General features: G+C 35.3%; 1 protein-coding gene across 1 annotated transcript in view; it reads right to left on the bottom strand.

Annotated features, from left to right (window-relative positions):
• Window positions 1-247: 247 nt before the first annotated feature.
• The window catches only part of TNKS2 (tankyrase 2), a 30,328-nt gene continuing 16,328 nt past the window's right edge, over window positions 248-14,247 (bottom strand). The window contains exons 14-27 of the mRNA XM_027717808.2: window positions 13,814-13,959; window positions 13,229-13,394; window positions 12,713-12,932; window positions 12,194-12,303; window positions 11,312-11,500; window positions 10,299-10,551; window positions 9,571-9,653; window positions 9,002-9,122; window positions 6,663-6,760; window positions 5,964-6,038; window positions 4,874-4,979; window positions 4,073-4,259; window positions 3,403-3,559; window positions 248-3,118 (exon numbers count right to left, since the gene is read on the bottom strand). Coding sequence (XP_027573609.1) covers window positions 3,056-3,118; window positions 3,403-3,559; window positions 4,073-4,259; window positions 4,874-4,979; window positions 5,964-6,038; window positions 6,663-6,760; window positions 9,002-9,122; window positions 9,571-9,653; window positions 10,299-10,551; window positions 11,312-11,500; window positions 12,194-12,303; window positions 12,713-12,932; window positions 13,229-13,394; window positions 13,814-13,959 — 1,974 coding nt within the window. The 3' untranslated portion in view covers window positions 248-3,055. The remainder of the gene's footprint in view (window positions 3,119-3,402; window positions 3,560-4,072; window positions 4,260-4,873; window positions 4,980-5,963; window positions 6,039-6,662; window positions 6,761-9,001; window positions 9,123-9,570; window positions 9,654-10,298; window positions 10,552-11,311; window positions 11,501-12,193; window positions 12,304-12,712; window positions 12,933-13,228; window positions 13,395-13,813; window positions 13,960-14,247) is intronic.

Genomic DNA, 14,247 nt, shown 5'->3' with positions numbered 1-14,247 from the left:
TAAACAGTCATTTGCACTCAAAATTAGCGCCAACATACCTCTTAAACATGCACTGTATGGATAATTTTAACTTTTTCAATTATATATAATAGAAGAGTCTGGCAAAATCATTTTTTGATTTCTAAGAACTAAGGTCTAAGATATGAGCAAATTTTTTAAGAAAAAGACCTAATATTTTCAATTTGCTTAGTTGCACCACTTGTTTTTATAGTGATTACTTAATTTAAAAAAACCCCACACTAATGCATAATGGAAAGTTAATTTATTGCAACCTAGATAGGTGAAATTTTTAGGAGCAATTTTATTAGAAGTTGTGATCTCAAGATACTTTAAAGATTTTCATTACCCTTGATCTTACCAAACATTTGCTTTCCTGCCCCCTAGTGCTCATGTCTGTTTCAGTCTTCTATACAAGCCTGGTTTTGGAAACCTATCCCATAAATGGTCCTACCAAAATAAAATTATTTACTTATTGCAATACTACCAATGATCTAAGTAGTTACTTTTGTTGCTCCTGTGCCATACTGCTACCCATGCAGTTATCTGAGAGGTAAGACTTTTCAGGTTACTTTTCATTTTACAAACTCAATGTAAGCGAGTTTTCTTTTTCAGTTTTGGACCATATAATGGAGTTTTAAGTGCACAAGTTGAACCTTACCTTTGGATTTATTATTAAAACATTTTCACTGCTAGCTAAAGCTGTTAGTTAGCCATGTATCAAACTACAAGTTTCCCGTATTTACAGATTTTCATCCACATTAAAAGCTTTTCTATTTAATGCAATTAATTTCACCTCTAGTGATGTAGTTTGTTATAGTACTGTGCATGCTTACATTTAAAACAATTGGTTAACACACTACATCTGTAATTACTCCCATGTTACCAGAAAACCAGTGAATTAAATTTATTTAGTGTTATGGATATGGAATGTCATACAGTACATGTAAAGACACTTCAAGATGAGTAAAGCAGAACTAATCGCACAAGGGATTAAAGGTTCACCTCAACAGTCAGTATTATCAAATCATTACAGCTTCCATCTTCAGAGTGCAAGGTATGTCATGCAAAAAAAACCAGCTCAAAAATCCCCAGACAAAACCAACATTGTGGTACCACTTAAAATGCTATCATACCACAACATTTTACAAGACATTAGGTGATCGTTCATACAGAATGAAGCATTTTAGCAATAACAAAAAAGTTTTTAACATAACTAACAAATTTTGCAGGAACACCAATTCCAGCATTACTATACCTAAGGAACAGGCAACATGCTGGGAGAAAGTACCTAAAAATCAAAGCCTTTTGTATTCATAGCCAATATTACTTTCTGCAAGAATTCTGCAATCTTATTATTCAGTTTCCTCACATAACTGGGTAAGGTTCAATACATTTTTACATAGAGCATAATCACATCACCACCACATCAGCAAGAGGATTTCATTATCTTGACCAGTTACTACATTTAAAACCATGGTATGATAACATGCCCTGCAAACAAATTGTCTTCTGGGACAGTGTTCTGTATGTAGAAATATTAAACAACTAAAATATACTCCTACCCACTTTAACCCCAAGTAAACTATAATTTGTATTTACACATTTTTGAAATACGTAGGTAAAAACTGCAGATGGAAGAGAAGCAGAATACAGAGGAGAGCTGCGATAGTGCCGACAGAACTGACGGGTGCATTCAGTAACCCTGAATGAGACTTGGACAGGGGGTAGTACCTTTTGCACTCTTCCTCTGTCACAGAGGTCCTGCCAGGGCTACCAAAGGCAGCTGCTGCTGTGGAAGAGCTGCTCATCCCACTCACCCACTCTCGCCCTGCTGGCCGAGCTGGGAGCAGAACCACACCCCCAAACCAGCCCTGCTCAGCTGAAAGCAGATAAACACACCCCTACACACCTGCCCCAACTACAGCCTGAACGTTAACATGGAAGAGACACGGGAGATGACAGGATGGCTTTTAACATTTCTGCCTTGCAATACTCATATTCTCAGGGCACCAACAGGTAGATTAATCTACCAAATAAGCATACAAAATAGGCCAAGTCGTTTGTCCTCATATTAGGAATAAAATATTTAACTTCCTGGCTTAAATGTAAGCAAGAGAAACTCAAGAAAGAACTCCTTGAGGTTAATTTTCCATCTACATTCAAAGGAAATAATTTACTAAAACTGTAACTTGCACGGTCTCCTAGCCTTGAAGTGAGGATACGGGCTAACTATGCCTACAGTTAAATAAAAAACTTCAAAAGACATTTTACAGGAATAAAATATGCAACTCTAGGAAGTAGGTGGAAAACCACTTTAGTATTCATCTGGAACATTCTATTTTCATAGCCCATCACTCTCAGGAATGTATATTTCATAAATAAAACTACAGAACAAAAATTTGTGTATTCAATCTAAAGTTGGATATTTCTAAACCTCTTCAGATAAAATTTGCTTTTTCCCCTCACAATTAAGTGATAAAACCTGAAAAAAATTGGCTTCTCAAATCTATCTTGCATGAGAAAAAACAGCTGAACAAACCAACATCTGGAAAGAACATTTTGTACAAGATTGCAGTTCTAAAACATGTATATTACAAAGCAATGTAAATAAATACCAGGCTAGTACAAAAGCTCTTATTTACAGTTTTACAAATGAAAACGTTTTCAGTGTAAATGCAGTGTTTTAAAGAACACAATATTAGTAAAATGAGTTCCTGTATAGAGCATTACAATTTCTGCTAAATTTGAATGCAGTACTGTATAAAACCATTGTTTCAAGATAATTTTGTTTATAATTTAGTACAGCCAAACCCCAGTTTATATGCCTGGAATGGTATCTGTTAAAGTGCTGAAAAAGAGGACATTTCTGAAATTTTAGAAAAACATACTGTACATTATTAAAGCTTTATCAAGTCAAAACTAGTATATTTTGTTCACATTTGCTACCACAACACCTGTGAATGGAAGTTTTTCAAGAAAAACTTGTAATTAACAGGACAGCAGCCATTGGTATCTTCTCATCCAAAGTCTGACGGTTTCCCACAAATAACTTGTCTTAAGCTTCAGTGGTGGCTTCAGGTTTCATGATCTGGTAAGTAATCAAGTATTCTGGATAAGCCTGAAAGAGTGACACACACATCCTTTATTACGATTTCATTCTCTGGATAAGTTAAGAACGTTTGTTAGAGAGGAAAAAAAACTATTAATGCCAAAATAAAAATGGTAAAATGTCAAAGGTAGAATTGCTGGAGCATTCAGGAAACACGTATCCTTTCACCTGCAACCAGAGCTGGAGTTTGTTTAAAGACAAAAGCCAAGTCCTAGCACCTCAAACATAAGAAAATGCATTACATGCCTTTGGGAGAAAAAAAAATCTGAAAAACCAACCCAAATGCTGTTTACCTGCTCTCCTCTGTAAATGACGTATTCTGCCAGTGCCAATCCATTTACACTGGGTCGCCCAGTAACTGAGTGATGTCCGGGGGGAGAATGAGCCATTTTCATAGCACTGAACTGCAGGAAAGACTTGCCCAGTGTTACGCGACAAAAGAGCAACTGCCTGTGTTAAGAGGGAAAAAGGACCATGAACACTCAGTGCTTATGAATGATTATTCATCTTTGTAATTTGCAACTTTTACGTGAGGAGAACAGTGGAACTTTGAAACCACTTCAGTCAGTCTTTGTAGTTCACAAAATCCTGAAGTTCAGTTTTAAAGAACAAAAGTTATGCTTCCTTTGGAAAGCTCTTTAGCCCAAGGAAAGTGTTGGTAATAACACTGAAAAATGTTTATTCTACTTATTGGAAACAGCAAGCTTAACGAGGTACTCTGAGACTGTCACTACATTTTCTTTAAATTTTCTAAATTTATTTAGTTATTTTGTTTGTTTTTAAAACAAAAGTTTTCTAACCCCTCCCCCATCACTCATACTGACAACATAATTCAAGAGCGTTCTAAAGCCAGATTTTTATCGAACAGCCAAAACAACATCAAGGCCAAGTGCAAACTCTGCTGCATTGATAGTCTAGAACACAATATACAAAAGCAAAATCCCATTCTTTTGAAGGACTTACCTGTGGCAAACATAACAAGATCTATCTTTGTGAATTGGACATCCAGTGCCACCTCCAATTCCATACACATATTGATTGCTTTTGGAAGAATTTTCAGCAAAATAAATCCCAGCTCCAAACATGCCCCCTATATAGGCATGTCTCTCATCAAAGCCTTTGTGAATGATTGCATTCACAAATGGGGAGCCTAAGAGAAAGGAGGTAAAATATTGAAAATACAGTATACAGATTTTTATATGTGTCCCAATTCAATCATCCATTCCCATTATGTTGGGAACTACATGGCCTTCATTATGAGTACATACCGTGAACTTGTTTAATTTGTTCATCAAGACAAATGATGTATTTGTGCACAGAAAAGCTTTCAATTGGCTTTCATTTGCTAATAAGCTACCTTTTCTGGAATTTTGAACAAAACTAACTTATTAAATTATAAAACCAAGAAAACAAAAAAAATCCCATCCCAAAACAACCCATAGCAGAAAAAAGTTTGACCTTTTATAATTTTGGTCATACAGCCAATAAAACAGACTTGAGGAGGTACACTACTTAATCTTCATTCATAACTGCTAAAATGTTTTCATCTAGATCTGTGAAGTCTCCTTCAGGGAGAGACAAGGAGATGCAAACTTCAGAAGAAAGATACAATGCCTTGTATCATCACATTGTGACATATACAAACATTTGTTTATAAAAACTCAAATAAAATGTAGAACCTATTTCCATTGAGGAATTTACTTTGTTTGAGACAGTAGAAACCCTCCAATTAATTGTTGATTAAGGTGAATTTCAAAATCTCACCATGAAACAGCATCCTTTCATTAGCATGGTTATGATTCTCTTCAGAGACCTCTTTCCTCCTGTGAGTATATCTTTCCCATAGTTTTTTGTTGCACACTTTCTGAATCTGAAACAGTCAAAATGTAAAAGTTTCACCTTGAGACTGAAAAGTTCTGTTCATTTTACTGGAGAGATGTATAACCTACAGCCACTATACTACAGTACACTTACACTGCCACTTAAACAAGAATACTTTCCTTGGAATTCAATGAAACACAGATTCTCTAACTTATCCTGCACAAGTTGATTGTCATAGCATGACAAGTAAAACATAACTATATACTTAATTAAGAATCAATTCATTTTAAAGAGCTCTTGAGTAATACTTCATAATTTAAATTTAGCAGGCTTAGTCACAATTCTATTTGATGCCAAATCACTAGTAAAATGATCAACTAGTAAATTAAGAAACGCCTTCCATGAAGACTTCTGGAACACTTTTAATAGAAAATAAATTATGTATGCCTTGCACAGGTATGTTGGACATTGCAAAGCCTTATATATGTGGATATAGCACAGCAATTCTACTGGGCAAACTGTAACATCAGAATAAAACTTAGTAGTACTTACTTGCAAATAAAAATCTTTATAATATTAATGAAAATTACCATTTCTTCAGGGGGAAAATATATAAATACAAACCAAATGTTTTACACTTGTTTGATGTTAAATCAAGCCAAAATAAGTACCCTTAGTTCCATATTTCAAGAGTTTTGTTTTCACTTCTTGCTGTTTTTTCCCCCCTGCCATTCTCCCTCAAGAGAAACCTTCTTTTGTTTCCTATAGGACATCCTGTCTTTTTCTTCAAACATTCTGCAGTTTTCTGTGAGGTCTTTTATGTCAACTTCTCATAAAATTTCTTCCTGACTATTAACCCATAAATAGCTTGTCCATATAAACTTGCGCTGAATTTCCCTGGAAGATGATCTTTAACCTATGCATGTCTCAGAAGGACACACACCTCTTGTCACATAATGGAACTCCAACAAATGTAGAACATTTTATGGACTTTCAGCCAAAACTCTAAAGGTGTAACCATTGCAACAGGTACCTTTAAGATGTTGTATCTATTGAAGACTCCACCAGCATGTCCTCCATCTCTGTGCTCCCGGACAGTGCTCTGCATCTAAGATTGAGAATTTGAGGAGGATCACATTGGCTCAGAACACATTCAACACACATTTCCTTTACACAAGTCAAATAATCAAAAGAACTAATTTTTAATTATGTATTAAAACAATTAAAAAATCATAAAAGAAACTTTTAGGCAATGACTGTATGTTAAATAATGCCAGATTTTGTGGATGCACATGAACAGGTTTTATGATTTAAAAAAAACCCATATTTGGAGTAGTCCATGGTCTAGTTTTCAAATTATAGAAGATTGTCACTAATCTATCTAGAATTCTGTTTCCTTGGAATTTTATCTTGTGTGATTATGACACTTCGAAAGGATTTAAAACTGTGTATAACAGGCAATCAACTGGTAGCATAGAATTTATATGATATATGAAAGAGCTTTTCTATATAGTAGAGGTTTTAAAAATACTAAAAGCAGTAATAATATAAGTAAGAAAAAATTATAGACATCATGAGCACAGATCATAAGTGGTGCAAAGTTGAAAATTTGAAGTATGCTTATGCAAGTTTTTCTTAGCCTTAGTGATATTTATTGCATTGTTAAATTGTCTAGCAATACCTCTTCAACAGCAATAATAAAAATACTGAGAGACTACAAAGAATGCCATACCTCTTCTTCTACTGACTGAAATTCCTTATCTTCGGTGGAAAGGTCAATGAGAATAGTTCCACTACCAGAAGTATTTAGAGTCAGGTATGGGTTAAGTCCTGTGAATGTAATAAAACACAACAACAGTTTCAGAAACTGCTTTAAGACTGCTGATCTTTAGTGATAACCAGTAAGACTTTTCTTTTTCAAGGGACTATTTTCTCAAAACTCATTTTACCAGACGAAGAGCTTAGCTGCTAAGGAAGGCAGAGATTACAAATTACTTTAATTGCCGCCTTCTGGCCACAGACATTTTTGTGCATGTCTAAGTGTGATCCCTCAAATTATTTCATTACTTTCAAACTTTTTCAGCATCTCTGTAACCTCTACCCATACATTTACCACGCGTACACCATAAATGCCATGAGAAGCACAGCAGCTAGATCTGGATGCAGATAACTGCAATCATTTTTATTGATCTGTGGAATATTTTTCTCATGGATCATGAAGAAAGAACTGACAGAAGAACTAAGACAGTCTGTGAAGCCAAAAGGCTTGAGCCTGATATTGAAAGCTTAAAAGATATTGAATGTTTAAAGGAAACTTCTTTATCATTCTAAATACGCAAAAACAATTTGGAATTTTACACAGAATCCAATGTCAATTTGCATACAGACTGCAATCACAACTGGCAAGTAATGGGAATATCATTACTGGATATAGAATATGAAGACAGCGTGTATCAAGTGTCTATTCTGGCCATGGCCTTCCCAGACAACCAGCAGGTGACCAGAGTTAGACACTGTCTCTGTCATGATCTCTTTAGAAAGGAATAATGTGGGGAAACTGGAAATTAGAGATTTATCCACAGTCAGGAACCCATGTTAACACTGTGCAACTGGAACACTGTTCAGAAACAACAAACTGGCAAGAATCAAAATAAAGCTTTTCCACAAAAGCCCTACTAACCTCAAAACAATGGCTATACTGTGTTCAGGAAGAGATGCCAAAATACCAATGAAAGCAACTTGAGCGCAAGAGTCCAAGGGCAAGATACAGAGAATTCACAACAATCCACCCCACCCCAAAAACATACCCTAGAAAAAGATCAAGAGCTGCTGAAATATTATTTAAGTATTTAAGTCTGTGGTTATTGTTACAAATAAAAATAGCAGGCCTTTTATGGCAAGGTAGGGAGAGTCCAGAAAGAATGACGGTGGGAGTGGCGATGGATTTTGATGTTTGACGTTCTGTCTATATACAGACATACTGAAATGTACAAATACACACATGTTGGAAGGCAAAGTATATGGTTAGTGGCTGTGTAAACTTTGAATTCAAAGAGGACATGAGGCCTAAATGATACCTTAACACTAACTTCTATACAAATTATTCAATAAATCTGTCTAAAAAGATCTGAAAATTTGAAGAAACTTATGAAGATTCACTTAAATACTTCATTATTAGGAAAATAATTATCTTAAGGGTTTGTTAATAATCTTGTAAGAACAAAAAGTCATTTAGAGCTTGGATAGTGACTCATTGCTATGAGTGCAAAATTTAGAATGAAAATTCACAGATGGTGAATCAAGAGGGGAAAAATCCTGCTAATTCTAATGAATTTATTTCATTTCTATGAGACACAGCAAAACAACAGTAAGTGATGTTTTGGTGAGACAAAGAGGAAAAAAAAGATTTGGAGGGGGTTTTTGCCTTTTATGCAGCCATAATTAAATGAAGAACACTGAATTACAATGAATTCAGGATTCCCAGGATTGTGCTGGTATCAACAACGCTGCACAAATAAAGAGGCTTTAGCAAGAACTTCAATATAAGCTAAAGTTGTTAAACAAAGCAATTATGTTAATTCTGATTCACTGAAAGCACACGAACCCTATTTTTAAAGAAAAGTATAAATAAGAATTTCAGCTGAATTTCTGAGTGAGAAAAGATAGTATTCTATGGCAGGACCCAATGGAACAGTACATAACAGGCCTGAACTCAACACAGAGGATATGCTCTGCTCTTCAGAGTGAAGAAGAGAAATACTTCCTACCTCAAAGAGCTTATGACCATTTTGCACTAGAACAACACTTTATCTAAGTAAACACAAGACAGTGACCACAGAGAAAAAAATATATCAGAGAACCAAAAGGCAAGATTCACAGTAATTCACAACATAAATAAGAGTGCTCATGTTTCAAGTCAAAAGACATTCTTACTGTTTGAAGTGCCATTTTCTAGGACAAGTTTTATTATCAATTCTTTTTAATGAGATACAATTCGGAATAACATAAATCATTTATAAAAACTGATTATACAAAGGCAGTATTACATGATAATTGAAAATGAGTATATACCTTGTTGTCCGGAAATAAGTCTTTCAACTCCCTTGATGATTTTATGCCTATGGCCATATGCATTAATTCCAATTTCCTTCAATTCTTTGTGTCCCATTTCAACCAATACGTCCAATGTTATCTATAATGAAAGCAACACCATTTTTTTGGTACTAGAACAACTGCCAATGACAGCGAAAATATACCTCGCAACAGCTGAGAGAAAGAGCAATCATGAAAAGAACATGAACATAGAGACTTTAGTGTATTACTCTCATATTTCACTTTTACTCAACTGTTTTCTCCAATCCTTTTGTCTTTAAATAAATATAATACAAACTACTACTATGTAACGGGTATTGCTTGCAAGGATCATGTTTCTGATTGAGAAGTACTTTTCTAGATGTATTCAAGCCGACACAAACAAAAACTGAAATTACTAATCAACAGTGACTACTCACTCACACTACCATTTATACCGCTGAAAGGAAACACTGCTATGCTTTTAAAGTGATATGAACATTACTGCCCCCAGCTTTATTCCCTTGCTTTCTGGGGTTGAGTATCTGGAAATGAATGGAGCCACTTACCTGTTCTCTCTCAAATATGTCAATCAGATGTTCAAGGCCAAGGTTCCGCACAAACTGATTAATGCTAAAATCTACACCTGCAACTGTGCAAGAAGAAAAACTCACAATGAACATTCATACCTGTAGTGTAATACAAAGTATACACATCTAACCCTGCCTGTGGCAACAATAAGAGAGACACAAATTCCTGGTCTTTCTCAGATGGAGATTAAATATGTCACCAACCAGTAGCGACTATTACTTAGTCTACGCTAGTTCTTTAAGATTTCTACCTCACTAGGAGTAGTCTTTGTGCTTCCACAAAACAAGCCACTAATTAGCTACCAGAAATGCAAATTCAAACAGAAAATATATTGAGAACTAAAATGTCATAGAAGTAATCTTTTAAGATACCTCATCAAGAATAGCTTCTTAGAAACCAGATAATGTTTGTAGTAAAATACTACTTGGTATGGAGCCCAATTTCATTTGACTTCACTTTTAAAACACAACTCAGCATTTTGTTTCTGTACAGCAAAGGTTTAGAGCTTAAAGGTTCTGTAAGGGGAAAGTAGTAAAATCTTATACTACAAGACTTTTAGACTTCTCTTCTTCATTAATGGCATCATAAGGAACAGAAAAATACTGCATACGCCATAACAACTGTATGCACGTATGGGAAACTTCACACTTTTGTAGCCTTTTTACCACACATTAAGAAATGTTACTCACTCCTGAGAAAGCCTCACCTTCTTTTTTCTCCAGAACAGTAGCTCCCTCTGCACAGTTTGTACCAACAACAGAAGGAAGCTCAGAAAAGCTACCAGACAAGTTGTCAAGACTACTTGCAGCAGACAGACTGGATGGACTGGATGGAACAGAAGACAGGGAATCAGCTGCAGAACCTGTAGTCTGAGACACACTTATGACCTGAGGTTTGTAGCAAGTCGGTAAGGCAGAAGGAGGCATTGCCGCTGTCAATAACGCACTGACATCATCTGCCTGAAGAGCGAAAAACCAACTCATTAAAACAGAGGAACACTTTTGCACAATGTTTTCTCCTAGAATGCACTATCATTATTTCAGATTTCTTAAGTATACTACAAAATAAATAAATGCATATTGGGAAAATAGGCATTTTACAGCGCAGTTTAGAAATGGCCTGTTGTGCCAATAGCATACATGAAGCTGTAAAATAATAAAAGCTGTAAAATAAAAGCTGTAATAAGGTAAGAGGTAAAAACTTTAGGAACAGTTAAAAAGAATTAATTTTCCAGGAAAAATGAATAGAACCTTCTACTGGCAATAGAATTTATGAAGCAAAACAATTACTCTGAGTGTAGCTTCGGACTGCATTATAATACTTAGAAAAAACATGCCCAAAAACTTAACAGCCAGACAGTTTCTTAAATTTATGTTGCTACCAAGTTTGCTTACATTTCATTGTCACAATTTTTGTACTAGTCAAACTACAAACACTGAATTAAAAGCATCAAATTATAACCATAAATTCCTTTTTGTTGTTTTGGGTTTATTCCCCCAAATCTACATTAAGATGTCTGAAGCAAAAATATCTTTAAAGCAGGTTTATAAAGGCTCTACTGACTTTCCTTACCAGACACAGACAAACACTAGGGAAACCAGAATATTTTAAATTCTGCAGAGGTTGCTGTATTACTCTTCTGTTCAAGGACAGTTTTTAGATGAGCTGTCACAAATAGCAGATAAGTACAGATTTCCCAATATGAGCCCCATCACTTACAGTGACCAGGTCCAACGGCGTTTGTCCTTCTTGGTTTTTCAGAGTGGGATCAGCCCCATGTGCCAGTAACAAGGCACAAAGCTGAGTCCTTCCTTTCTGAGCTGCTTCGTGGAGAGGTGTGAAAGCCCATTTGTCCGTAGCATTCACACATGCATTATACTTTATAAGTAAAGCTGCTACATCAACATGCTGGAAAAATAAAAACACCTGTTAAATTCCAAGGTACCACAGTGCATTAAAGTAACTCAGAACTATTACTGACACTTCTCTGTAATCAGAGCTTTTCTGATTTTTTGTAGAATACATTTAATTATGATTTTTAAAAGTATTAAAACAAGGCATTTCCTTCCTCACTTATAACATACCAGTAAAAAGTTTTGTTCCCTTGTGAAAAAAAGGACAGAGTAAAACAGAATCCCAAATCAAGGGGAATCTGAAGGAAAAAAAACCTGATTTTAAACTTCCAGTTTGGAAAATACTCCAACTGTTTTGGTTAAAGACTTGATTAAAGCACAAAGATTCAAGTCCAAAAAAACAACTGCTGTCTCGACAGCAGCCATATAAGAGAAAGTGAGATCTTGCTGATAAAATTCAAGTGGCAAAGATAAGGAAAGGCATTTTATGGAACACCTTTTAAACTGCTGGTTTTCTAGGTATTCATGCTCAGGAAACTCAATTCGGTAAACTGCATTCACGATTTTACAAATTTCTAAGTCTTCACCTATGAGCTATGATTGAATTATTCATTTTGTGTTTTACAATTAAGGTTACATTATAACTCAACAGCAAAAGCATTCTACAAAGTATTGGCTCACAATGCTGTCAGTGAAATGTATCACTTTTTTTTAATAAATAAAATCTAAGAAAGTTTGAGATATTTACCCCATAGGATGCTGCATTATGCAGAGGAATCAAACCTCCTTTATCCTGTGCATTCACATCTGCTCCATGCTGTAACAGGTACTCTGCAACCTCCAAATTGTTGTAACCAGCTGGAAGGTTGCAGAAGAACAGAATAAACAGAATTTAAAAAACACCCCAAATAGGCCATTGAGAAGTACTAACTCACTTAAATTACTTGAAAGTTAGTGAATATGTCAATCCCAGTGAAGACAGTATATTACTTACTAGTGAGGACACCTTAACCCTAATTGAGAGTATTTGGTTTTAAAACCTGTCAATAAACAATAAAGGATCCTTTTCGGCTAGAGAAAACAGGAAATGAAAGTAAGTAAACGGTTGGAAGAGCAATGTAAGATTAATATGCCTGAAATACTAATTTTTTTAAAGAGAAAATACTGAATCCTCTAGCTTTGAGGCTACATTTTAAACTTGCTCAGACATAGAAAGTTTAGCCACAGTAATCAGTAACCGATCAAACCAGTTAATTAGAACACCGACCTGCTAAATGTAGTGGTGTTGAATGTCGTCCTTGTGTGTCCCGGCAGTTGACATTGTCAGGTGAACACAGCTTTTTTACTCGGGCCAAACAACCTTTCTTTGCAGCATCTAGTAGAGCTGCATCTCCTCTAAGTAGGTCTTGAATATCAGTATCACCATCTTTAACAAGGTCAAGAGGAGTATTTCCATCTCTGTTTTTCTTCGTAGGGTCAGCTCCATGCTGTGCACATCAAAACCAGGTGGGAAATACGTCAGTAGAATAAACACATGCTGCATTTTAAGCATCTTCCAGCTTACTGAGCAAATAGTTGACCACATGCTGGAATCCTTCAAAGAACCTTCTATTTACTGTGTGATAAAGGACAATATAGGTGCTAATAGTATCCCTTTTACTAAAAACACTGAGCTATAATCATTTAGAAACCACAAAGCACAAATAATTTCTCAAAGAAGTTCATTTACATTTCAGAGCGAAGAAGAAAGAAAAGAAAGCATCCTTTCTCCAGCATGTTATACCTGTAACAGGAGTTTGCAAATCTCATATTTTCCTTTTGCTGCAGCTTCATGCAAGGGAGTGAATTTCCACAAGTCAGCTACATTGACAACTGCACCATGTTTAACCAGCAGTTCTGCAACTTCATAGTGACCATATGAGCAAGCATTATGTAATGGGACAAGTCCTCTGGAAACAATTAAAAGAAAAGAAAATTTCTCTTTAAAAATAGGGTATTTTTTCACCAAGTGATATAAACTTAAAACACAGTGCACCTTCAACAATGAAACTGTAACAAAAACTTAATTCCCCCCCCAGTAGTCTAATACAGTAAGAGTACCTATTGCCAAAGCAGTAAAAATGCAATCAGCAGTGGCACTGAAGAGCAGCAAAAAGACAGGGCCAGAGAAATCCTTGACACTCTAGTCTTAAGTACTGCAAAATGCTTTTGGATATTATGAACATCATTATTCTAACAGAAGTTTCCATGAAAATAAAAAAATAAAATGTCTGAAGAAAGATGGGATGCTTATCAGCTAGCAATATTCAAAAGCTGACAGATATTACTAACTACAATTGCCAAGAAAAATACACATTTGAGCACTTACCCCTTATCTTTTGCATGCACATCAGCTCCATGCTGAAGAAGATACTCCACAACAGATACTCTGTTATATCCAGCTGCAAAATGAAGTGGTGTAGACTGACGGCCCTCAATATCTCTGCAGTTCACACTCTGAACAGTACATAGCTTCTGTGAATTTCCCAAAACAAAACAAATGTCACTAATTATGTAGTGTTGGCACTTTTAATTTAGTCACAGAATGTTGTTATACACATCTAATTTTGATTAACTGTTTTTATTAAACAGAAAATTTAAAATTTATTTTTACGTAGTCTTTATTTTTCATAGATTGTGTCCTAAGAAAAAAATCCACCTGCTCCCAAATCCACACCTGTGACTTGTTTATATAAGGCAAACATCTGGAGGTGGTGAATATTATAGTCTGTCATCTGTAATAATTGTGCAATATAAAGGTCT

This window comes from Pipra filicauda, unplaced genomic scaffold, assembly GCF_003945595.2.
Source record: "Pipra filicauda isolate LSUMZ 115617 unplaced genomic scaffold, ASM394559v2 scaffold190_size1978887_pilon, whole genome shotgun sequence".
Taxonomy (NCBI): Eukaryota; Metazoa; Chordata; class Aves; order Passeriformes; family Pipridae; genus Pipra; species Pipra filicauda.
The sequence above is the reverse complement of the archived record's forward strand: the minus strand, read 5'-3'. Positions and strand labels throughout refer to the sequence as shown.